General features: G+C 37.6%; 1 protein-coding gene across 1 annotated transcript in view; it reads right to left on the bottom strand.

The window, feature by feature from the left end:
- Positions 1 to 2,293: 2,293 nt before the first annotated feature.
- ABRAXAS2 (abraxas 2, BRISC complex subunit) overlaps positions 2,294 to 26,667 on the bottom strand; it is a 29,234-nt gene continuing 4,860 nt past the window's right edge. Inside the window, exons 3-9 of the mRNA XM_024210686.2 lie at positions 25,529 to 25,565; positions 19,002 to 19,068; positions 15,533 to 15,723; positions 14,735 to 14,854; positions 13,599 to 13,683; positions 11,066 to 11,180; positions 2,294 to 4,511 (exon numbers count right to left, since the gene is read on the bottom strand). Of these exons, the coding sequence (XP_024066454.1) occupies positions 4,045 to 4,511; positions 11,066 to 11,180; positions 13,599 to 13,683; positions 14,735 to 14,854; positions 15,533 to 15,723; positions 19,002 to 19,068; positions 25,529 to 25,565 (1,082 nt within the window). The 3' untranslated portion in view covers positions 2,294 to 4,044. The remainder of the gene's footprint in view (positions 4,512 to 11,065; positions 11,181 to 13,598; positions 13,684 to 14,734; positions 14,855 to 15,532; positions 15,724 to 19,001; positions 19,069 to 25,528; positions 25,566 to 26,667) is intronic.

Raw genomic sequence — 26,667 nt, 5'->3', positions numbered from 1 at the left:
AATAGAGAAAACTGACAGGCGTTTTGTTCAATCTCTGCAGGAATTGTTCCTGTTTTCTCCTACTCTTGCAATGTAACACCAGATACCATTATGCAATAGTCATTTACAGAAAAAATCATGAAACTAAAAACAGTAAGAAGACAACACAAAGAGAGAATCTACAGCATATTTTCAATCTGCAGAAGCATTCTCCCAAGTAAATATCCAGGCTATGAAATATTGACTGCAGCATTTCATCTGATGAGGGGAAAGAGGATAGGCAGGGCGTGGGTGAGGAATGCAAATAAGATGCAAATTATTTGAATACTGTGTAACCAAGGTCAGAATTTATGTCTGAACGAGATTGCTGTTACAATGTACATCCAAGTATCTAACAGCTTACTAATGAGACTGTGCGCGTTGACTTTTTTTTTTAAGTCTACATTGTATTGTAGGTTGATTATTACACACATTTTGAAAAGTAACCCTCACTGCACTAGTCAAGAGAAAGTAAGTGCAAGATTCTGCTAAGGGTCACATCATAATTCTCAAAGCTCACAAATTACCTTTTTAAATAAAAACACTTGGGCAAATGGTAGTATAAAGGCTAAATATTAGCTCAGTCAGATCTTCCTACACGCATGACCTTTTCACTGATGTTTCTCAAATATTTTATACTGAAGCTAGAAACAGGTGTTTGTTTTGGACAAACTGTCATCAAAGTCAGGCTTTGCCAGAAATGCGGCATAAGAGAGGATGGAAGCAATCTTGCTTTGGGGTGGGGGGAAATATATTTTATATCTGCAGAGATCTCTCTTTTCTGAACAACAGATGCCAGAACTTTGCATTGAAGCTCATCTGCACATAATTAAAACAAAGAAAAACAGTGATTCAGTACTCAGTACTTATAATTACTAGCTCATAAACATCCACGTAATCTGCTTCTAAAACCAATGATGTAAGAAAAAAATAAATTTAAGTATGCTGATCCGATTCTGGTTGGTTGGTTGGTTGGTGTGTGTGTGTGTGTGCGCTTTTAGTATAGACTTTGAGTGGGAAAAAAAAATAAAAAAATCAGGAGACAGTCCCCCCCCACCCCCACCCCAACATTTCAGATTGACACATACAGCAGCAAAAGCAGATAAAGTAACAATATCCTGTTAAACTGTCTTTCCAAAAGTGTCAGGACAAGCAACATATAGACATTCATATGGAGCAAGTGCATCTGCGAACTAAGTGGTTGGAGGTGCTGACAAAAAAATTAAGAACTGAATAATTAAGCTTCAGAATTAACACTCCAGGAAGCTAGATGAGGATGCTCATATTGTGGCTGCCCATGAAGTATTGTTCTGTGGGCAAACATAGGACTTCCTATTCCCATGTCATCAATCAAGTCTCTTCAGAAGCACTATATTCACTTAATGGTTTCTTTTATCTGTCCAGGTGGAAGTTGTAATTACCACCATTTCCAATATTCATAGATTTCTATAGTCTTTCGTGATGAACATGTAGAAAAAGCTGTTCTCAAGCCAAAATTTGAAAAATACAATCATTACCCTATATTTCGTGAATACAGCTTTGTTAATATGCCGCAAATACTAGTTACGTAGTAACTTGATTTAAACCCAATAGGTGCAGGGATCCACTCTTGTTGATTTTTATTGCCTGCTAGCAAATTACAATTCCTGAAGATAGTTGGGTTTTTTATGCTCAAAAAGGAAGTCTGCATGGTTGAGGCTTGGAAACCTTATGCTTAAACCCCATACATGAAGCACTGATCTCCTTTATATATTACTATCTCTTCTGACTACTGCATTATGGTCATCATCCAAACCTATTGTCAATAGAAGCATGACACACCTGCAAAGATGACACTTCCTGGTGTCTTTCTGTAGCAAAATATTTACTCTATTTTACACTACTGATCCTTTATGCTTGTTTGAGTGCTTACAGTAGCTGAAAATATCCACACGGAAGTGCGATGCGTTGGAGGGCTCTCATTATGCACTCTACATTCAGATGTGCGATAGGGTGAAATGAAAATTACCCAAGTTGTTGTAATTCTGTTGTAAGAAAAGATTACAAAATTTTGTAACGCCTGGGTGGATATGAACAATGTATACAAGAATGGCATACAAAGCATAATCTCGTTGTTATATTCTCTTCCTCTAGCGAATTCCACCTTTTACCTCCACAATAGGCAAAGTTGTTGATCTTTTTAAATAAACAAGTATCTCAACTCTAAACTGCATTTTCACATGCAGATGCATGACTTCACTGAAATGGAATCTAGCTGACAGATATTAAAAATATATTTACAGGATTAAATAAGAGTTTATTATCACATTTAACTGCTTTGTCTGATGTACATTGCAGGTTTCTGTGCAGCATAAAAATAATAATAAAAAAACCCTTTCTTTTATGTGAAAACCAGAACTTATGAGATGGCAACAGCACTTGTTTAGTACACCAGCACTACAACTGCTTGAAGATAACCAACATTAATAAAACTGGAACAAATCTGTTAAAATGGACTGCAACACTTGAAAACAAAATGCATCAAGTTAAGGCTAATGAGAATAATGTAAAACAGTTAAAATAGATAGACCACTAGATGTTTAAAGGTTGAAACACCCAATAGAAGAGTGCCAATTTTAACATTTCATTTTTCCAAACCCATTTTGTTTAATTTAGTACAGGTAAAGAGAGGCTAATGAACAGATTTTTGCCCAACATATATATTATATAATGAGACTTTAGCCTTTTGTAAATCTGAAATATTTAAATATTTAAGCAACTGTTTTGTTTGGGATATTAACCAATCAAAAGGAGGGTTATTCATACTTTAAAGCATTAAATGCATGTGCTATCACCATAAACTGCAGGTTTTGTCATTTACAAGTAAGGGATAAAGCCCAATAGTACACAGACTTTTTAATGGTACAATTTCACATCTTTTGGGCAAAATTAGAATACAAGCAGTAATTAAATAAAAATATAAGTGCATCCAAACATAAATTCTCTAAATATACCACATTTCATGTTTCCAAAATGGCAAATTTCTGACAAGAGCTGCGATTCAAATTAAAATAAATGTTTGTGTACTTCACCCGGAGGTGAAAGTAGTAATAAACCTAGGGGAATCTCTAAACAACCTTCCCCAACGCAATCCCCGATTTCTTACATAAAATAAACTGTACGGAAGTATAAATTCAATGCACAGATTGCAAAGAAATTGCAAATAGTTTGTAACATTTGGAATTTGTAGATTCTAAAGCCCAATTGTGAATTAACTACTGTTTGTAATTTACTATGTGCACTTCATATTTTTAGTACAAAAATGAGACTGTAAATGAGGCTAGCGTGGCATAGAGCCATTGTAAACCCACCAAAACCAAAGTATGCTTATGACATTCATTTGGATGATTTACCAGTAAGTTTTTCCTACAGAAAAAAGGCAACAGTCATTTTAAATGATATACATTAGGCTAGTACAAAAAATTGAAACAAACCCCTTCTCTATTAAAAGAGCATGCACACAGAAGAAGGTAAACCACATTTGTTCCAATCAGACTTCTTGGAATTATCAAAATTTCATTTCTGGTAAAGATCAATTTGGCTCACCATAGAAAGTTGCTTTGAAGGCTACTGATAAATTGTTTCCCTTTCAAAAACTAAAATTCAAGGCATGATAGTGCAAGAGGTAAGTTTTGATTTTAGAGAACATTGTTATTTGTAGACTAACTGTGCTTAGTCACTAAATCCCAATTTATTGTCTTAAAGAAAATATGGCAACAAAAGCTACAAGGTTTCTAGAAATTTCATTTTGCCTAAATTTACCAGTACATCCATGAACCTCATCAACATTAACACAACTTGATTATCCTAATGATTCCATTATAAAACTTGCAAAATGTATCACAAGGTGAATAAGCCATCTAGTGCAAGTCTTCTACATTTTCTGTGCACAGTAATCCTCTTTGTAGTTTATTTCCTCCAGGTTAAATCCCCAAAATTTTTCTGTAACAATTATGAAAAAGAGTGCCATGTTGAGTTTTTGTTCTATTATATCTGGGAGGTTTGTGTGTTCCTGGAATCCCCATCAGGATGCGTCAGGGATCGTGAATCCCTTGTCTGTGAGTATTCACTGTCAGATGACTCTGTAGGTTCAAGCAAGTTCTCATAATCACTGTCTTCTGATTCATCAACAATGTCACCACCTGCTCTTTGGGAGGAAGGCATGGATGCACCATTGCCAGAATACTTCAATCCTGCATTTGTGGAAACATAATTGGAAGAGCCCACTGCTTGAGGTCGAGGCATGAAAACATTGCTTTCTGGGAGACCATGCCCCAAAGTACTTTCTTGATTGCTCACACTGAAATCAGAATAAGGAGGAGGGGGATCAGAGGCATCTGAGTCTTCAAGTGTGCAACCTTCCACAGCAAATCCAGGGTACGACATTCGTGGAGGAAATATAGATTCCAAATTATCAGTTGACATTTGCCTGGTTAAGATGGCTTGCTGCAGTCCTATGAAAGACAAAAGGAAAATAAACATGTCCTAATTACACTGAAAAGCATGAAAAGTGATCTAGTTTTATGTTGGTCAGTGTTTATGGAAAATTCAAGTATAGTGAACACATTAGATAGCATCTGTCTTGTTTCTTGTGGAAAACTGCATAAAACTGGCAAAAAAAAGTGTTCTGTTCTCAGTGACTTTATTTAAACAAACCATTTTCTGGATTGAAAAGTTGCTATACTGTGTAAACTTAACTCTCAAGCCTCTGGGAATTAGATTCCTACTACTACTATGTTTCATATAGCTTGTCTTTTTTCAGATTAAAGTGGTGTTTTATGAACAACTGAGGTGAAGCCAAAAGCACCAAAGTTGATTTATATGGAATCATTTAAATAGACAAGATGTTACTCACATAGGAAAAAGGACAAGTTCAAGCACATGGGTTTGGTAAATTAAGACACAATAGGGTTCCATCTTTGACGTACAGTACAGGGAGTGGTGAGATAGAAAGATGAAAGGTTTTTCAGCAGCTGAGAAGTGCATGCAACATAAAACATCAATCACTCCCTTGAACATCTTATAGCACTTATAAAAACGATAGATTTTAATGTTTTAGAAGGTACAGGTCTCAACTGACTTCTATGCAGCAGAAATAGAATTCACACCTACCTGACAATAATTGCTGAGTATGACAAGCTTTCCGACAAACAGCACTACTATGGGGACCTGAATTGCAGAAACGTACATAGCAATAGCTCCCTTTTCCCCCCTGCACAAGGAGCATGACTGATACATGATCAACTCTCCAATGCCAAAGAGGAAAATGAGAAGGTGGAAAACCAGCTACAACATTTAATCTAATGATTTCATGTATGCAGAAGCTGTGTATATACTTTCCTGTCTCACCCTATCTCAAGCAATTCTTGTCTGCTCAGACACAGGCTCTCAGGAACTGATGCCTGTAGCCCACTGGCAGTCCACGGCTAATGCTGTTCTGTTCTTAGTGCCCAGAATCTGTTGCCACACAGACTAGGTTCAGCTTTGGCCACTCTTGCTATCCACTTTCACCTTCTTGCTGGTTTATGCAGCAGTGGTCACCTGAGCTGCATTATCCCTGGTCAAGCTGGAAGCAGTAATGATTCACAATGGCTGTGTATTACAGGTGGTCAGTGAATAGGTAAGAGCCAGCATCAATCCCCCGGGTTGAAGGAAGGAAGAAGGCACCCTTCAGGAAGTGGGTTGGGAGATCAAACTGTTGCTGCCAAAATGCCCAAGCAGTAGTGGGTACCATGTGCATTGCCGTGCTGATTGGAGGGAAGGTCTCTCAATCCGAGTAGCAGAGAGGCCCACTACAAAGCTTGGAATACTCACTAAACAAAACAATCCCTTAATCCCAACCACACATCAAACCACTGAATATAAAGCTGATAAAGGATACTCTTGCTGGCAGTAATGGCAGCGTTATTTTTGTAAATTGTTCCATTAAATGGATGGAAAGAGGCAGTGGCCCCTTCGCAGGAATGCTTGAGAAAAATTAAAGACAATTATATAACCATGTGTTCCAGAGTGAAACCTCTCCCCAGAGCACCTTTCTGACCTTTCTGGAATACTGGTGAAAAGTACAACAGGGAGTTCAGATGCTTTGTTTTATATTACCCCGAATACACAATTGCCCAATATTCCACTTTGCACTCGAATGTTCTCCTTAACACCTTGTTTATACTTCCTCCCTTCATTTCATACTTCTCTCCCTCATCTCCACTGCCTTATGTCTGCCAAAGTGAGTTAGATCAGCACTGTTTCCTCAAATGATGGATCACTTTACCATACCCGCCTCCTGCTAAGCAAAAGTTTCCTGAAGCCCTATTCAGCTTCTAGGGAAGAGGAACAGTTTGGCACCAGCCCAAACATGTTCAAACAATGGATGTGACTGAGCACAATAGTGAAGCAGCAGAAAATAATTGCAAATTAAGCAGTTTTGTTGCTCTTGGATTTTTTTCTGGTAGCCCTTAACACATGCCATGAAAATTGCAAAATGTCAAAATGGCATAGAACTCTAATGAAAAGATGGATTTTTGATGTGGAGGACATATTTCTATTATAGTAAGCTAAATCATACCCCAGCAAATCAATACAAACAAAAAGTATTACAAACAAAAAACATCGGATCTTAAATCACAAACTAAAATAGAGTTAAGATTGTCCTGTTCTACTTATGCCTCGCCCTGTCTGAAATAAATCAAAGGATGAATGAGTCCACCTCTGACATAATACCAGATGGCAGTATTTCAGTACTCAAACTAACATTTCAATTACAGAACTAACACCGTCAAGTAGGAAACTTCAGTGATATTTGAGAAAGGCATTATGTATCTGTCTATATTTACCAGTGATTACTCCTTAATGTAGGACTGGGTTTGCTGGATTCTAGTTTAACACGCAAAAAAATGATATCGTAATTAGGGCTGTCAGTCGCAGTTTTAATCGCACTGTTAAACAGAATACCAATTTAAATTTATTAAATATTTTGGATGTTTTTCTACATTTTCAAATATATTGATTTCAATTACAACACAGAATACAAAGTGTACAGTACTCACTTTATATTTTTATTACAAATATTTGCACAGTAAAAATGATAAAAAAAATATTTTTCAATTCACCTCATACAAGTACCATAGTGAAGTCTTATCGTGAAAATGCAACTTACAAATGTAGATTTTTTTGTTACATAACTGCACTCAAAAAAACAAAACAATGTAAAACTTTAGAGCCTACAAGTCCACTCAGTCCTACTTCTTGTTCAGCCAATCACTAAGAGAAACAAGAGATAATGCTGCCCGCTTCTTATTCACAATGTTACCTGAAAGTGAGAACAGGCGTTCGCATGGGACTTTTGTAGCCGGCATTGCAAGGTATTTACCTGCCAGATTGCTAAACATTCGTATGCCCCTTCATGCTTTGGCCACCATTCCAGAGGACATGCTTCCATGCTGATAACGCTCGTTAAAAAAATAATGCATTAATTAAATTTGTGACTGAACTCCTTGGGGGAGAATGGTATGTTTCATGCTCTGTGTTTTATCTGCAGTCTGCCATATATTTCATGTTATAGCAGTCTCAGATGATGATCCAGCATGTTGTTCGTTTCAAGAACACTTTCACTGCAGATTTGGCAAAATGCAAAGAAGGTACCAATGTGAGATTTCTAAAGACACCTACAGCACTTGACTCAAGGTCTAAGAATCTGAAGTGTCTTCCAAAATCTGATTAGGATGGGGTGTGGAGCATGCTTTCAGAAGTCTTAAAAGAGCAACACTCCAATGCGGAAACTACAGAATCCAAACCACCAAAAAAGAAAATAAACCTTCTGCAGGTGGCATCTGACTCAGATGAAAATGAACATGCGTTGGTCTGCACTGCTTTGGATCGTTATCGAGCAGAACCCATCATCAGCATGGACGCACGTCCTCTGGAATGGTGGTTGAAGCATGAAGGGACATATGAATCTTTAGCACATCCGGAATGTAAATATCTTGCAACACCGGCTACAACAGTGCCATGCAAATGCCTGTTCTTACTTTCAGGTGATACTGTAAACAAGAAGCAGGCAGCATTATTTCCTGCAATTTAAACAAACTTATTTGTCTGAGCAATTGGCTGAACAAGTAGTAGTACTGAGTGGACTTGTAGGCTCTAAAGTTTTACATTGTTTTGTTTTTGAGTGCAGTTATTTTTTGTACATAATTCTACATTTGTAAGTTCAACTTTCATGATAAAGAGATCGCACTACAGTACTTGTAATAAGTGAACTGAAAAATACTATTTCTTATTTTTACAGTGCAAATATTTATAATAAAAAATAAAATGAGCACTGCACACTTTGTATTCTGTGTTGTAATTTAAATGAATATATTTGAAAAAGTGGAAAACATCCAAAAATATTTATATAAATAGTATTCTATTATTGTTTCACAATGCCATTAATCACGATTATCTTTTAATCACTTGACAGCCCTAATTGTAATTATTCCAGTTATTCATTCAGATCCAGTTCAATCCAACAGCAAACAGACAACTGATGCTGATCCATAAATAAAATTTAGTAGATATGTGGTAGGCTGACATGTTAAAAGATTAAATGAAGATGCCCCAGTCTAACGGATTAAATGCTAGTACACCTCTACCCCGATATAACGCGACCCGATATAACACAAATTCGGATATAACACGGTAAAGCAGCGCTCCGGGGGGGGCGGGGCTGCACGCTCCGGCAGATCAAAGCAAGTTCAATATAACACGGTTTCACCTATAACACGGTAAGATTTTTTGGCTCCCGATGACAGCGTTATATCGGGGTAGAGATGTATATGAAATAAAACTTGCAATCTCACTGATGTATGGGCCAGAGATCTACTAGACAATTACTACAGCAGCACTAGAGCTGTACTGCTAATTATCCCATCAATTAGTTATTCTCTTCACTCCATGCAGTTCTTCCAGGGTGCTTCACTTAACTAATGTTGCTGTATCAGCTTCCCATCACAAAAATCAGGCCTTCAATAATGTACTGACATCTACTAGCCTGAGACTAAGCCTACTAGCTCAGGAGGAAATTTCCCTGCAATTCCCATGCTATTACATCCCCTGCAGTTTGGAGTGATATGCAGTTGAGTACTGTAATGAAATGTAATAAATCATTCAACTTACTATTTACTACCTTTTAAAAAAGGTCTCTCTCAAATAGTTTGTCTGCTTTCCCTTCCTGGTTTCACTTCACTTCACTTTTCCTATAAGAAATCGCTATCTGTTCCTGTGTTATTTCCAGGGTCTGTTTCCTCTTTTCTTTTTCTCTCTGTATCCCTTAATATCCTCCCCCGTTATTTTCTGTTTCACTTCCAGCACAACCAAAAAAAAAAAAAAAACCCCTCACACACACACACAACTTCCCTGCCTTTTCAGTACTACAGATCTCTTTCCAAATGGCTACTATCATTTTTCCCCACTCTCTCCACATACTCACTCAGACTTCAAAAAAAAAACAAAAAAAACCCAACTCCCTCATACACAGGAAATAATTAATTTTTTCAAGACCCTTGTAGTCAAACACCAAACAGAGATAAGATGCCCCACTGTGCATGGACAACACCCAGCTGAGAAAAAAAAACCTCTCTCCTCCAGTGGGTGCTTGGTTTCCTATTAGGTGCTTTTAATGAAAATTTGAACATAAGGATATTAAATATAGTGCAGATCTCACCAACCACAAGTACATTAACCCTGGAGAATCAAAGGACATCTGGCTTTTCAGCCGTCTTTTATTAATTGCCAACTGCCACCACAGGTGATGTACTGTGTGTCCACTTGTATAAATTGTGGGCCAAGTACTGGCTTCCAGCTCTGCCCTCTCTGCTGTGGAATGTGACCCTAAGAGGGATGCTGTTGATATCCTTGGCCTAAGGGAAACCCAGAGATGGTATAAAGTTGGCATAGCCTGATATATTAACCTGACCCGGAGGTGTAGGGGGATATTCTTGGGCAGGCTGAGGGTTGGAAGGGTGTGACTGGAGCATGCTGAACTCCAGAGAGCTCTGGCTGGCTGGAGCTCTGACTCCATCCCCAAGTGATCATTAGCTGGCATAGCCAAGAGCACCCATCGGGCCACTCTATGTCAAGTGCTGGTTCAGGTTCAATCCCAGCAACACAGAAGCTGAGAAGTGGCTGACAGCCACCTTCCCCCTCCCACACCTTGGAGTCCCACACTCAGCAGAGTTCAGCCAGATGTAGGCATCTGGTCCTCCATGCTTCATCCCAGCAATAGTGATACTAGCATAGGTCATTCACCTAAAGGAGAAGCAATTCCCCACCAAATTCTTTATCACAGAAATCAATATTTCTCTCAGAATGAGTTCTCTTTATAAACTTCCCAAAGGGGAAAAAAACCACACAAGTTAATTAATATGAAACACTGCATGCATTTTAATCCTTTGTTAAAATCATTGATGTATATGCTGCACTCTCCCATAGTCACCATGCTCTAGGTAAGATAATGCAAATAAATGTTCTACAGTCCAAAGGCCTGATAGCCTGCATTATTCCAGGTTAATAATATGCATTAACCTATCGCACATCACACCTTTTTTAGGCTAAGATAACTTAAATAATGGAACCTGAGCAAGAATTGAACCAAATATCCACAGGAGAAAAATATTAACACGGGTCACTTAGCCCTCTCCACAATTCAGTTTCAAATTTTCAATTTTGCCAGTTCACATATACAACTTTCTAAGATTTTGCTAATTATATTTTTTTTCTGGCGTAGAGAACGTTGAGATGTGTGTTGCAAGTATTTTCACAAACTAGGAATTATTTCAATCGAAATCTATCACAGGCATCATAAACATGAGTTTGCAAGAATAGCTATTAGGTTGACAATAGCTGTGCCCCATATCTTTGTTGCAATAAGAAAAACAGGCAGATCATTCCAACGAGTCTTAAGTCCATGTTTCTACTAAATGTTTTGTCCTTACAGATCCTGGTTATGAAACATAAGTGTAAGGGAACTTACTTAGTTTTTGCTCCTTTTCGTTTTTTCTTTGTGTTATTTGCCCTTTTAGTTTGTTTACATCAGCTTGGAAAGATTCAACAACTCGTTCACTCTTTTCTACATCTATACACACTGCCTGGGAGAAAAACATAATAAGATAAGTCATACTCAGATTCTCCAAAAATCCATTACAGAGTTACACAACTAGGCCAGAGAATACTGCCAGACTAGAAACAATACAAAACCAAGAGGATGCACTGATACTGAATCAGACCATGAAATGAGATGTTGAAAACTGATTTTCACCTACTGATCATGGCCTATGCTCAGTTGTTGCAAGATGAAAAGAACTTCCAAACAGTTTACCACTACTTCTTGTGTGACCCTGGGCAATTCACATAGCCTCTCTGTGCCTCTGTTCCGCATCTGTAAAATGGGGATGATAGTACTTCCCTACCTCACAGAGATGTAGTGAAGATACACTAAAGATTGGGAAGCTCTTTGAGATCTACTGATGAAAGAGTTATACAAGAGCTAGGTATTATTATTATAATAGGAGGAAGCTCCTAACAGAAAGAAGTTATCACTCTATTTTATCATCTGTTACAAGTGATTCAGATAGTCTGCTAACCTTTTCTGCACTCAGTATCAAAAATAAGGCCTCATCCACACTGACTGAAACTGTACTAGCAACAGCCACGTGAGATTACCATGACTGTTAAATATAGTAAAGATCCTTGAACTGTTCAGACTTTAAGATCCTGATAGTGATGTGTTAATGTAACATCTATGCTACACTTTCAACTGTGTTGTAGCTGGGTGACTAGGAGTCAGGAGATAAATGTGTTGTGTCCTGATCTCCTGGCTGTTATACCTGTTGCACAGACAGATTCTACATTCTTCCTCTAGCTATAAGTTTTTGATAGTGAACATTAAAAGGTGTAGTGAATAAATGAAAACACAGATCTGTTCTTGCGCTATTAAACACATTTTTGGTGTTTCTAGTTTGCAACATTCTTTGCGAAACACATGTTTCAAAGTTAACCAACAAAAGGAACTTTTAACACTTGACATAGGATAAAAGAATGAAGAGGAATGTGTGCACAAGCAGAATTAACAGTGCCATTTAGACACCAAAAGACAGCAGGGTCACAATTCTAGGAGCAATAAAGCAGTTCCCCAGGGAAGTTAGTATTTTTCCATATTTCTCCCAAACACCTTGTTAGCTAAACTCACCAGTGATTAGTGCAGAGGCATACATCTAACTCTACTTAATGCTGGTAAGCAGGAGGTACTATACAAGGCTGTCCCATGAACCCATTTATTAACACATTTGTGAATAGCTGTTCACCTATTTCAAATATGGAGCTTGGAGGCAGCACTGAAACTCCTGGGAAGGATAATCTTTCTTTACTCTGGGTGCCATGCTCTGGGCAGCGCTGAGAGCAGAGCTGACGAGGTCCAGAGAAAACAGCATTTGTCCACAGGTTAGCTCAGAGGGAAGGTTGCTCTGATGTTAGTGTGCGCACACGTGTGTGAAAAATAAAAGTACATCCAGCCACCCTCCAAACATGCAAGGCCAAATTGTGACTTGCACACTGTGGGCTACTTACATAACAGGTCACAGTGGGGGCACTAAAGGAAAGCAGCTTCCACAGGGCAGGGTCAGAGATGGCTAGAGCCTTGACTGTGCCTCATTCCCCGTTTTGCATGCCAGCCAGCAAAGCTGAGCTGGTAGAGAGGGGGATATGACCTGCTACCAGTCTATATGAGTAGCACATTACTCCAGGGTGTATATAAAGGGGGAGCCTCAGGTCACAATTCCCAAACGAGTCTGATCCTGAGGCAGCACAGCTATATGCCATCGTCTCCTCGGGACAAGTTGTAAATTGACAATCTAGTCCTTAGTTGATTTCTGAAGCCCAGCAATGAGCCATTTTCAGATATCACAGATATGATTACAGTAAGAGTCGGGTTTTTTTTAAACTGACCCAAGCATTGTATCCAAAGCATTGTATGTTCCCTGCAAAATATCTGTCAGTTTTAATAAATGCAGAGTTCCCCATAGTATCTAGTACAGAGTGAAACCCCAATGTTGCAATCAGATCCATGTGGGCAGGCCCTTGCACTGCTGTGGTGTCCTACTGACTTCAATCGGGCTCTACTTTGTGGGGGATGGGGATCACCCACACGGATCCATTTGCAAGACTTGGGCACTTAAACAAAATAGAAGTTTCTCTCAAATGTTACTTAACATTATAATTACTCTCACGTGAAAAAAAAGGTGGCAACAAAGAGCCAGGATCAATAATGCTTATACTGAGTACTTTTACTTCTACTTTTGTAGAAGTATCTGTTAAATGCAGGTCACGTGGGAAAAGGTATAAGAGAAGCATGAATGTTTAACTAGTAAAGAAATACAAGTCATTTCTCATATTTCCTTAAACCATTTTGAATTCAAAATAAAGCTGGGTTTCCTTATAACTCTGGGCTACCAGAGCTCAGAAAAGAGGAGCCGCATGAACGTTGACCAATATTAAATAAAATGAGTTACCTGTACTTTTTCCTGAAGTGCATTATAAACTTGATATATAGCCCTGATGTCCTTCATCACTCCATCTTTATCAAAAAAATCAGTACTAAAAAAAAATATGCAGAAATTAGAAAAGATATCACAACTTTCTCTGTCTCTCTGAGCTGTTTTTCTCCAAATCACTTTAAGATTTGATTTTTGTATTTACACAATGAATTAAACTTCATATATTGCTAAATCGTTTCTATCCCAAGGAACCGGTATCCAGGCAACAACGTATTAGCTGCAGAGGCTCTTTCTGGAACAAAAGGCAAAACTTGTCGAGTCTGACGCTAACAAGATTAGACTCTCAAAAAAAACAAAAAAAACCCCCACCTCTCTCCAAGCTTCCATGCCGTAACTGGAAAAATGTCTTTTTTAGATACCCAAAACATTTTTAAACGTTATTTTGCAGTGTCTGTGCATTTTATTTAAATAACTATGAAAATAAACATTCTCAAACCATGAGTCAAAGCCTGTAAATCCACCCTACATAAAGAACATCCACTGAAATCAGTGGGAATTCTGCACAGGGAGGGATTGCAGGATTAGGCTACAATTAGTCTAACTTTGATGTTGTTGTAAACCTATAGAATTCAGATCAGTTCATTTAAAAAATATGTTTTGCTGTTTAGAAAATGGTGAATGCATAAAATGGAAGCAGATTATTAAACAGTTTCAATACTTAGTTCTGTTTCTTGCTGAAATCCATATTCATATTACTATTTAGGAGGCAAAAATTGTAGACCAGGGGTAGGCAACCTATGGCACACGTGCCGAAGGTGGCACGCGAGCTGATTTTCAGTGGCACTCACGCTGCCCTGGTCCTGGCCATCGGTCCTGGCCATCGGTCCTGGGGGCTCTGCATTTTAATTTAATTTTAAATGAAGCTTCTTAAACATTTTAAAAACCTTATTTACTTTACTTACAACAATAGTTTAGTCATATTATAGACTTATAGAAAGAGACCTTCTAAAAACGTTAAAATGTATGACTAGCACACAAAACCTTAAATTAGAGTGAATAAATGAAGACTCGGCACACCACTTCTGAAAGGTTGCCGACCCCTGTTGTAGACCTTCTGGATTATACTTAATTTAAAAAAGAACTCCACTTACCCATGTTCCTTAATAACTTTGGCATAATTCTGAGAAGTATTTGGCACTGAAGAAACTTTGTACTCCTGCTGACTAGTATTGCCTAGATTGGGAATTGCAAGCGACACCCTTTGATTATACCTGTAGAGAAAGTTTAGAAAGAGACCGCTATTATTCTTCCAAAGATTTTTTGCAAGTCTTGGTATGCCCCCACCTCCCCACCAAAGTGGACAGGTCTGTCCCCAAGCAAGGTGAGTACTTGAGGAGCTCAACTCCTTTAAAATTTAAGCTAATATAAATTTCTAGGTCAGCTGTATTTTGAATAAACAGTTTGTCATATTCAAAGATGGCTTTTTGGTTTTAACACATTAATGCAAAACCAAAATTGACCAGCAGGTGGATCTATCTTTCATATCCACTACATCGTCGACTGTGGACTAATCAGACTATTGTAGGTGCAGAAAGGAAGCCACATTCCAGCTCAGTAATTTTGGAGAAGCAAAGCCACACTGACTTCTCATTTCTCTTTAGAAACAATTCTTTCAGGGTCTATTTTTAGTCTAAAAAATGTATTGACTAAAAAATAACTTTCCATTGCCCTGACTGAATCTTAGCTTAATTTATGAATTGCTTCCAGAGAAAAACATGCTACCCTATTTTATTATGTATGTATGCATGTAAAAAACCAGAGTTTGACCAGTCGACAATTGCTTTCAATACAGATATTTTTTAAAATAGTTCTTAATGCTATTAGGAATTTCAATAAAGAGTATAATTACAACCACACTGTGGTAGCTGATGTGAACATGGACTGTTTACCTTCGGTTTGGTCTAAAGAGCACATACTCTAAAGCATGTGTTGAGTTATTTGCAGTTGAGATGAAGCTGAAGAGAAGGAAGACAAGGTCAGGCACTCCAAGAATGTGTGTCAGCTGTTTATGGATGATGTGCTCTCTATATGACATTTGTTGCTGAGTGTTTCTCCTAAATCTGTACCATCCAATAACATTCTGTAATGAAAGTAAAGAAGAAAAAAACCCGAAGTATTAATGGAGACAGAAAAGATTTATAGTTTTATCTGTTGAAAGCCCAAAGTATGGCTAATGTATTTAAGAAACTGAAATTCTGACAATTATATAATTCTAAATTATTGTAGATTGCTTACATTTTACACAGACTATCACTAATGCCACATTTGAAAGTTTAAGTGGTTTATTGTTATAAACCTTTTTGTACAAGAAAGAATAAATTAATTCTCTTCATGCTATCTAGGAACACACTTATAATGGAAGGTTATATTTTAGAGGCAAGTCTCAGAGCATCTTCTCTTTGTTGCTACTTGCTCAGTTTTCAAACCTGGCAGATTTTTTTCTTTTATTTTGAGGATTGCTGCAACAGACTATTCACTTGTGTTGCACTTATGAGATACATTTTCAATGACATGCATCATAGAACAGAATTGCAAATTTATGTTTATTCACAGGAACTGTGGGATTAATCCGCTGTGTATAGTGCTAAAATTATCCCTTTGAGCATTTAATTGTGACATACTCGTATGTTCTGCAGATAACATCCATCTAGTAATTCACTGATTATACCAAATACGAACATGTATTTAACTTGCTAATTTACATGCTAGTTAACATGAAATAAAGGGACAATAATGCAGAAAGTTAGCTCGTCATCAGAACCTGGTTCAGTAAGAGCCATGAGAGTACACAGTATTATAAAGAAAACATCCATATATTCAAAAAGAATAAAGTAGATTCCATACATTAACTGTCAACGCACGACACTTGTATTAAATTAAAAAACAGTAAGCAAATATTACTCAGTCTTTTTACAATAAAACCTCTACTGCTGTGGATTCTGATGAAGCTCAGCTAGCAATAAGCTGAATCCAGGATATTTACTAACTGCATTTTTATTTTAGTTGATGTCCTGGTAACTTAATGGCATTAAGAATCCATTAAATTTAAATCTGGAGTGCTGAGTCACATGACACTTAAAAGCTTTTCCCCTCCTCAAGTCTATCTACTTTCAGATTGCAGATAATGCATCTTTACTGACAGTCTGAAATTGACCTATGTCTCAACAAAATAAAACTCAGCTGAAAAGTGGTATCTTGATTTGAAAATGTACACTACAGGCTTAACAAAAAAAAAGAAAAGAAAATGCCAGACAGTTTTAAGAAGTGTTTTCTGCTTTATCTCCTGAAGGGGAACTAAAAGACTGAAACTTCTCTCATTCTTTCAACAGTCGAGAACATCTTGTTCCCACACACCATATTTATACTGTTCGGTGCTGGAGTTAGGTGCTTATAGAATCAAATGTCTGAGACAGGAAAGACCCATGTGATCATTACTAGACATAAGACATACTTGAGGCAACTGCTTTTGTTGGCGCAAACTGATAAGAAATAAATGGTTACAAGGAACTAAAAGTAGATTTGTGGGGCAGGAACTGGTACTGAAATAAGTGTTTAGTTTGAACAGATAACTTAGGTCTTATCTTCACTATAGAGTTAATTCGAGTTATAATTTCAGTGTTGCCCCAACTCTAGGCCTGTCCACACACAAAAACTCTTACCTCACGTTGGATAGACAGTAAGGGGATATAGGTTACAGCTCAAGTTTGCACAACTTGCCAGGTGCTAATACAACATTTGAGCTATGAAAAGTAGGTGAGAGCAACCACACTGCAAAATAACCAAGCCAAGTTAACTCAAAAAGAGTTAAGTCTGTATGAAGACATACTCTAAGACAAGGGTACTCAATAGGCGGACCGTAGAGCCAAATCCAGACTACCAGACGCTTTTGAACTGACCATGAAATCTTTTTGTTTACTTATTATCATTATTGTTATTGTGGTATGAAAAATATTTCTCTGGAGTCTGGACCTTGACTATACCGTGACCAAGAAATTTGGACCTTGACAAAAAATACTGTATATACTCGTTCATAAGCCGAATATTTTTGGTAAAAAAGTGACATCAAAGAGCGGAGGTTGGCTTATAAACGGGTCTACACCAAAATTTGATGATTTTAAACTCTATGGAATCATTGAATTGAATATCTAATATACTGTCATTTTGTTTACTTGGAGCGTCTGCAGGTCTGGAGCCCCTCAGCTCCCTGTGACAGCGGTTCGCCCTTCCCAGCCAATGGGAGCTGCGGGAACTGCGGCCACAGGGAGCTGAGGGCTCCACGCCTGCAGACGCTCCAAGTCCCAACCTGCCAGTGGCTTACCCTGATGGGCCGGGAGCCAAAGTTTTCCAAACCCTGAAATATAGGGTCGGCTTATGAAAGGGTCATACAGTTTTTGCTATTTTTACCTATCCATTTTGGGGGGGGGGGGTCGGCTTATAAACGAACGGGCTAATGAACGAGTATATACGGCAATTGATTATCCTTGCTCTAAGAATTGCTTATCCCCAATTTGAAGCTCAGTTCTGCTCTTTAGGATATCATATCTGTTAAAAACTTCTGAAACAAGTATTTGCTAATTGTTAAGATACAGCACTAGCAAGTTTTAAATGTGTGTGGAAAATGAACCATTGGTAAGAGCTTAATACTCCTCTCTATTGGTTAACTGTAGATACTTAAAACATTTTTAATATAGTACTGAATGTGCTAATAGCAAAGTACAGTTGAATAAGGGTACAATAGTTTAATAATAGCTACTTTGTGAGGCAATATTGTTTCAGTTTTTAAATATTTCAGATGGTGGAAATATATGAATTCCAAGACTGTTTGTCAGACCATTCTAATAAATCTATAACTATTTTTAAACAAGAGTATCTGAACATTTTCACAGTAACTGCTCTGGGATTAAATGAGCATTTCACATAAACTCCCATTTCTGTTGGCCTAAATTGCACAGTGCAGTCATTATTATGCAAGTTAACTCAGCCATTGGCTGGTGACAGTAAGTTAATACTAGTTATTAATTTCTGGGGACCTGAACTTAAATCTAAGGTTTCACGTGAACATGAATTTGGTCCTTCTGTTTTTGCCCCTACTTAAAATTAGCAGACTCATAAAATTGACAAAATAATTGGCATGATTGATAGCCTCTGCACAGGATAAGCTTAATCCTGGTATTGCCAAAGATTATGCGAATCAAGATAAACGGGCAGATTTGAAAAAGAAAGCACCTGTTCTAGGCATTACGTTCAGTTGCTCATTTGTATGAGCCCCAGTTTCCTTTTTTCCTATATGTAGACCCTATATGCTATACAAGGGGGAAGAAATAAAACAGAACTGTATAAGAATATAGTGAAACTTACTTTTCTTCGATCTTTAAGAATTCTGTCCAAACTCTCTTCATTAACTTTGCCTGCATAGTCATAAAAGCTTAAACCGAAAAGGAAAAAAATGTAGGTACAGTTTACACACTATTCACATGTCATCTTGGTAAACATACAGTACTTCAATTAATCTCATAATTTAGCCACAGAATACTAAATCACTACAGCAGCTTTACATTTATCCAATGCAGCAATTTAGCAACGTGGTGCCGAGACCACTAACGGTGAAAAAACAACATGCCTTGTTTTAACTACTGGTTTAAAAAAATCTTCAGTGTTGTTGCACCCAACAGCTAGGTGGCAATTATTTCACTGGCAACCCCTTCTACAAGGAGTATGTAGCTGGATTGCATAAATTTCCTCTGACTAGCTCTTGAAAAGCCCTATGTTTGGATGTCTGGGTTCTCCACCTGCTAAATGGGAAGGAGAGAAAGAACAGCAATTTTACATTTCACTTAAAAAATATGGAAACACTTTTTCAGGCTGCAGTCCTGCAATCAGATCTACGTGGGTGGACCCTTATACCTGTGAAGTTCCACTGAAGTCCACAGTTATCCATGCAAGTGTAAGGGTGTGCCCATGTGGCTCCATTTGCACGACTGGGGCCTAAGTCAATAACAAAACATGAATTCAAATGGTTTACACATTTCAAAACATGGGGAAAACATTTGAAAATAGATTCCTCCTTCACTTACCTGCCATGTCTTTAGTCTCTTTCAAGAGCTGATATCACTAACTCCTAAAGCAGTGCAGGAAAACACTGTGATTTAGAGGTCTATGATCTCAACTCTTGTCAGGGAAAAACAAAATCCTGAACTCAGTACTCGGCTGGTAAATAAAGGTGGAACTATATTTTGTTTTAAGATGCAAGTTATTTTGAATTTTAAGACTAATATTCCATTACAAATGTGGAATCCTGAATAATTTAATTGCATAATCCTTTCAGTTCACCTTTAAAATGTTTAAGCTTTCTTTCATGTAAAGTGACATCTAACCCCATAAGTCTGTTTTCTATAGTTCAGGGAATCATTCCCTGTTTTCTATAATTTACAGAATCATCATTCTTACATACAAGGATGATGATACCCAGCAATTATTGTAAAAAAATTGAGCAACTTCATTTGCAAACTGTTTTGATACAGGAAAATGGCCTTTTTAGAAACCTTATTTTTGGCTCAGTTCCCAACACTTGGGAAATGCACTGCAACCAAACCCACCCTATTCAATAGCAGCAAGGCCACAGCTGTTCTTTTCCAAGAGCACAGGGTGGGTCAGCTGAAAGCTTCCTTATGACTGACTACATTTAAGTCAAGAAGCTTTGGTAGTGTGCCAAAAATGTTTTTGTACGTGACGGTTAAAGGAAGAGCAACACATACTGAGCACCGCTACTGATGAGTAGTATATGCACTTTGAACATCAGAGAGGCCATACTGAGTCTGACCAATGGTCGTTCTAGCTCAGTATCCTGTCTTCTGACAGTGGCTGGTGCCAGATGCTTCCCAGGGAATGAACAGAACAAGGCAATTTGTTGAGTGATCCATCCTGTTGTCCAGTCCCAGCTTCTGGCCATCAGAAATTTAGGGACAGCCAGAGAATGGGATAGCATCCCTGACCATCCTGGCTAATAACCATTGAGGAACCTATCCTCCATAAACTTATCTAATTCTCTTCTGAATCCAATTATACTTTTGACCTTTACAGCATCCCCTGGCAACGAGTTCCACAAGTTAACGATGCACTGTGTGAGGTAGTACTTCCTTTTGTTTCTTTTAAATCTCCTATCTATTAATTTCGTTGGGTGACCCCTATTCACTTTCTCCACAGCATTCATGATTTTATAGACCTCTATCATATCCCTCCTTAGCCCGCTCTTTTCTAAAATGAAAAGTCCCAGTCTTCTTAATCTCCCTTCATATGGAAGCTGTTAGAATTGAAAAAAGTACGGAGAAATGCAACAAAGGTATATTTTCTAATATATCTTTCTTGAGATGGGGCAACCAGAACTGAAGATAGTATTCGAAGTGTATGTGTACCATGGATTCATATAGTGGCAGGATATTTTCGGTCTTATCTACTTCTTTCCTAATAGTTCCTAACATTTTAGGTTTTTTGACTGCCGCTGCACATTGAGTGGATGTTTTCAGAGAACCACCCATGACTCTAAGAATACTTTCTTGAGTGTTAACAGGTAATTTAGACCCATAATTTTGTATGTATCGTTGGGATTATGTTTTCCAATATGCATTATTTTGCATTTATCAACATTTAATTTCATCTGCCATTTTGTTGCCCGGGCACCCAGTTTTCTGAGATCCCTCTGTAACTCTCCGCAGTCAGGTTTGGACTTAACTACCTTGAGTAATTTTATATTGTCTGCAAGCTTTGCCATCTCACTGTTTACCCCCTTTTTCCAGATCATTTATGAGTATGCTGAACAGCATTAGTTCCAGTACAGATCCTTAGGGGACCTCACTCTTTACCTCCCTCCACTGTGAAAACTGAATTTATTCCTGCCCTTTGTTGCCTGCCTTAACCAGTTACTGATCCATGAGACGACCTTCCCTCTTATATCATGACTGCCTACTTTACTTAAGAGCCTTTGGGGGACCTTGTCAAAGACTTTGAATTTAAGTACACTATATCAACTGGATCACCATTGTCTACATGCTTGTTGACCCTCTCAAAGAATTCTAATAGATTGGTGGGGCATGATTTCCTTTTACAAAAGTGGTGTTTACTCTTCCCCAACATATCATATTCATCTATGTGTTGGATAATTCTGTTCTTTACTATAGTTTCAACCAATTTGCCTGGTACTGAAGTTAGGCTTAATGGCCAGTAATTGCCAGGATTTCTTATGGAGCATTTTTTTAAAATTGGCGTTATATTGCTGTCAGTCATCTGGTACAGAGGCTTAAGCAATAGGTAACATACTACAGTCAGTAATTCTAAAATTTCATATTTGAGTTCTCTTGGGTGAACACCATCTGCTGCTGGTGACTTATTACTGTTTAATTTATCAACTTGTTCCAAAACCTCCTCTAACACCTCAATCTGGGACAGTTCCTCAGATTTGTCAACTAAAAAGAATGCTTCAGACGTGGGAATCTCCCTCACATCCTCTGTAGAGGAGACTGATGCAATGAATTCATTTAGCTTCTCCACAACAGCCTTCTCTGAATACTCCTTTAGCACCTCGATTGTTCATTGGCCCCACTGAATGTTTGGCAAGCTTCCTGCTTCTGACGTACTTAAAGTTTTGCTGTTAGTTATTGTGCCTTTTGCTAGTTGCTCTTCAAATTCTTTTTTGGCCTGGCTATTTATACTTTTACATTTGATTTGCCAGAGTTTATGCTCCTTTGTTTGCTGAGTAGGTTTTGACTTCCAATTTTTAAAGAATGTCTTTTTGCCTACCCACCTCTTTTACTCCACTGTTTAGCCATGATGGCATTTTTGTGGTCCTCTTACCTTTTTTTTTTTTTTTTAATTTGGGGTATACATATAGTTTGAGACTCTATTATGGTGTTTTTCAAAAGTTTCCATGCAGCTTGCAGGCATTTCACTCTTACGACTATTCCTTTTAATTTCTGTTTAACTAGTCTCCTCATATTTGTGTAGTTCCCCTTTTTCAAGTTAAATGCTACCGTGGTGGGTTTCTTTGGTATTTTCCCTGCACAAGTACATTAAATTTAATTACATTATGATCGCTATTATTGAATGGTTCATCCATATTCACATCTTGGACCAGATCCTGTGTGCTACTCAGGGTGAATAAAAATCAATGATTTAAAAATAAATAAATAAATAAAATTGATTTTTTTTTTAATTTAAATTGGATTTTTTTGATAAAACGCTTTTTGAGGAAAAAACTATCTAAAGATAATTTTAATTAAGATACATTATAGCTCAAAGATATCATCATGGAATAGGGATTATAAAGTCTAATTCTATAGTATGAGACAATATATTCATGTAACGTTTAAGAAAAGTTTTGTAAATGAGTTCCAATAGTTCATGGATTAAGGACCCAATTTTATGGGGTTCCAGGGGCTTCTGTATAGATTATTTAGGTTAATCTTTCTATCGGACTCAGTCGAGAAGATACTATCAGAGATGCTTTGCAGTTCCCAAACTGTGGATTTGTGTCTCCAGAGATAACATGCTTGTTAACAGCAAAAATGTTTTTAAATAAATACTATAGAGAGGTGAGAAATAGTTAAATAAAACAATTTAAATGTCTGTCTGGTGATGTTCTCCTTCTAACACAACATGGGAAGAAAATCCTCCAAATCCTTCAATGGTTACCCTGTTGAATTGGAGATAGTTCACCTCCCAATGACTTCATAAATATCTGCTTCAATTACCTTTGGTAAATGAAATATCCAATCATTCATTTTCTGATATAGCTGTAAAACTAATCTGAAAAGTTTTCAAAATAAATCACTTTAAAAATGTATAGTGTGTACCTTTTAAAAAAGAAACCTACATCTATCTCTGAGTTGTGAAGAATATGTATTGAGGTTAGAACAACAACAAGAATGTACTTTTATGTAGAAATCCAGAATTAAACCGAGTCTTCCTGACTAGTGATTTAAATCAAATCCACCCTGGTGCTACTTAGGATTAAATCAAGAACTACCTCTCCTCTTGTAGGTTCCAGAAGTAGCTCCTCCAAGAAATAGTCATTAATGGGGTCTAGAAATGTTATCTTTGCATCCCATTCTGAGGTGAAATGCTCCCAGTCAATATGGGGATAGTTGAAATCCCCCATTATTATTAGGTTTTCTGTTTTCATAGCCTCTCTAATCTCCCTGAGCATTTCACAATCATCACCACGGTAATGTGGTCCACAGTATGTTCCTACTTCTATACTCTTATTATTCCAGCATGGAATTTCTATCCAGAGAGATTCTATTATACATTTTTACTATATTTGGGTCTATGCTTTTTTTCACATATAATGCCACTCCCCCACCAACGCAATCCACTCTGTCATTCCTATATATTTTGTACCGTGATATACCAGGTCCCATTGATTATCATCATTCCTACCAAGTTTCTGTGATGCCTATTATAGCAATGGCCTTATTTAATACCAGGTACTCAAGTTCATCCATCTATTTAGACTTCTTGCATTTGTATACAAGCACTTATTAAATTGTTCAATATTTAGCTGTCTACCATCATGTGATGCAACTGAATGGGACTCTTCATTTGACTGTTCCTCTTCAGTTCCTACCTGTACTTCATCAACTTCTATTCTCTCTTCACTACTAGGATATAGAGTACCACCTTTAATAAATCCTCCCGTAAAGAGGTGTCTGTACTTCAGACTCTCTTGGAGCTCAAAAGCAACTGAATATTTTTGTAAAGAAGTCACACTGTGAAATATACAGGCCTCTGTCCCTCTCTGACTCAACTATTAGCAATCAACTAATTGGGAAGATGATAGTAAGAACATGATTTCAGCTTTGATGTATACTGCATAAAGCAGCAGGGACCAATGCATGGTCATCCAAAAAAGACCAGCCAGATACTGGGACATAACCTGAGATATGGAGAATCTTGCACATAAATCACAGGGATGAGACTAATCCCTTCTGTAATTATCAGACAGCAAATCAGACTGCAGCATCTCTTTCTTAATATAATAAATGTCAATCATGACACTTGAGGCGCATTCCTTAGTAAATCTGTGGAAATCTCCAAATAAAAACAAATGTGTGGAGCATAACCAGGGATTATTTCTAAAAATGCAACTTCTAAACACATACTATCGATAGTAATTTAGAAGCCATCTTTGCTTAGTAACTGCAGTCTATATGGGAAAATTAGATTTAACACAGCCTGAGTCTTCTAAATGAAGATATACAGAGCTAGATTCCCTTTTACATTCTGGCAGTGCAGAGGGGCCAGATAGCAGCTTCATCTACCCAGCTGAAAATTCCTCTGGCATGGGAGAATAATTGGCTGATGCAAAGTCATCATTCTTGGCTCCTACACCACCCCCTGCCCTGGTATAGGGGTCATCTGGGGTGAGGGTGACCAGAGTGTGCTGCACATCCATTCCCCAGGTCCCTTTGGGACAAACTGGCATAGGTTAAAGCAGTCCCAATGATTCTCCAACCTATACTAAGGTGCAGCTCCACCTCAACTATCAGGGAGCCATGACTGGATCCTTCACTGCCACCACTCTCTAATACATCAAGTGAAAATTCAACACAGGAAAGAATCTGACCATGGTATCTACACGTACTTTGCTGCTATGTGCTTTTTAAACTAATATTCTACATTAAAATGGTGTTAGTACAGCTTTCAAAGGATGTTTTGTGTGTTACAATGGGTGCCATTTACCTGTATTACAGTAATACAACCACATAAAGAGCAGTTGCAAATGTTACTATATACATTTGAACCGCTAATGTATTTCAATGAGCTACCTATCTTTGTGTGCCGGATTCACCCACCAGTGGAATCAGTACAGTCAAACAACAGAAATAGCTTACCTAAAGAGTTTTGAACAAGGCTCGTGGTCATGGATTTCTGTAATAAAAAAAGAAAGTGTCTGTCCCAGCAGCTCAAAACACAGGGAAAACTGTGGTTGTGTATCTTACACAATTTCTTCTAAATCTCCAATAATGAACAATATCATAGACAATATACTGCTGTCAGTCTATGGGGAACTTCTGACAACAAACTGCCCCCTGTAGGGTGAGAGAGTAGTCTTCCTGTCTAAGAATGCATTATACTGAGCATAATGAACCTAGGGAACATGTAAGTGAACCTAGTAATCACATTTTAAAATATTCTTCTATGGGTGTTAAGTATCTAACATATTGCTGAGTTTTCATATTCATTTGCTTTTAGATGTAACTTCCTATAGTAGTCTGCTTATGGTTGTTCTGTAATGGTACAGTGACAGATAGAAAAACGTGTAGGAAGCAAACATAACAGCTAGATGTGACAAATTAACCAAATTGGAGGAAGGGAAATACAGATTAATGACCTAAAAGAGAAGAGGGTAAGCACCACTCTGGCATGACTACTTTCCTGTCACTTTAGCCAATGTGATTACAACTAAACAAAGTCACTGCATTATTTTTTCTTTTGATTTTAAGAATTAGTAACAAATATTACCTAAGATTCACATTTAAGCAGCAAAGGTTATAAAAGATCTGTGCTGTGGGGCAAGTAAGGGAAAATAATCAAAAAGCCCATAAAGTATATCCATCTTTTCAACGTGAATCAAAGTTTGTTTCTGTGCTTTAGGTACTTGTACCAAGTATCCTTCCAGTTATGACTTTTTAATCAGCTACTGTTTATCATTTATTTATTTTTCCTCTACCAATTCTTTCCAGTGTTTTTGTCTTAAATACTCTTAAATCCCCTATTCTTTCCCTAGATTCGGCAGCATTTATACAGAAATAATATTTTGAGCTCTGCCAAAGTGAGCATTTAGCAGTAACTTTGCTTGGTACCTTCCTCCCTGAAGAGTAACTCATCACTTGCTGTTCTGAAAGCCACAGAGTTTGCTCACAACTTCAGCAATTTCAGCTCAATCAATCAAACCACAATCTCCAAGAACAGACTTTACACATTAACTTCTCACCATATTCAGACACTGCCAAAATAAGTCTTTGCACAT

The sequence above is a fragment of the Terrapene carolina genome, unplaced genomic scaffold (genome assembly GCF_002925995.2).
Source record: "Terrapene carolina triunguis isolate 2854851 unplaced genomic scaffold, T_m_triunguis-2.0 Scaffold95, whole genome shotgun sequence".
Lineage (NCBI taxonomy): Eukaryota > Metazoa > Chordata > Testudines > Emydidae > Terrapene > Terrapene triunguis.
The sequence above is the reverse complement of the archived record's forward strand: the minus strand, read 5'-3'. Positions and strand labels throughout refer to the sequence as shown.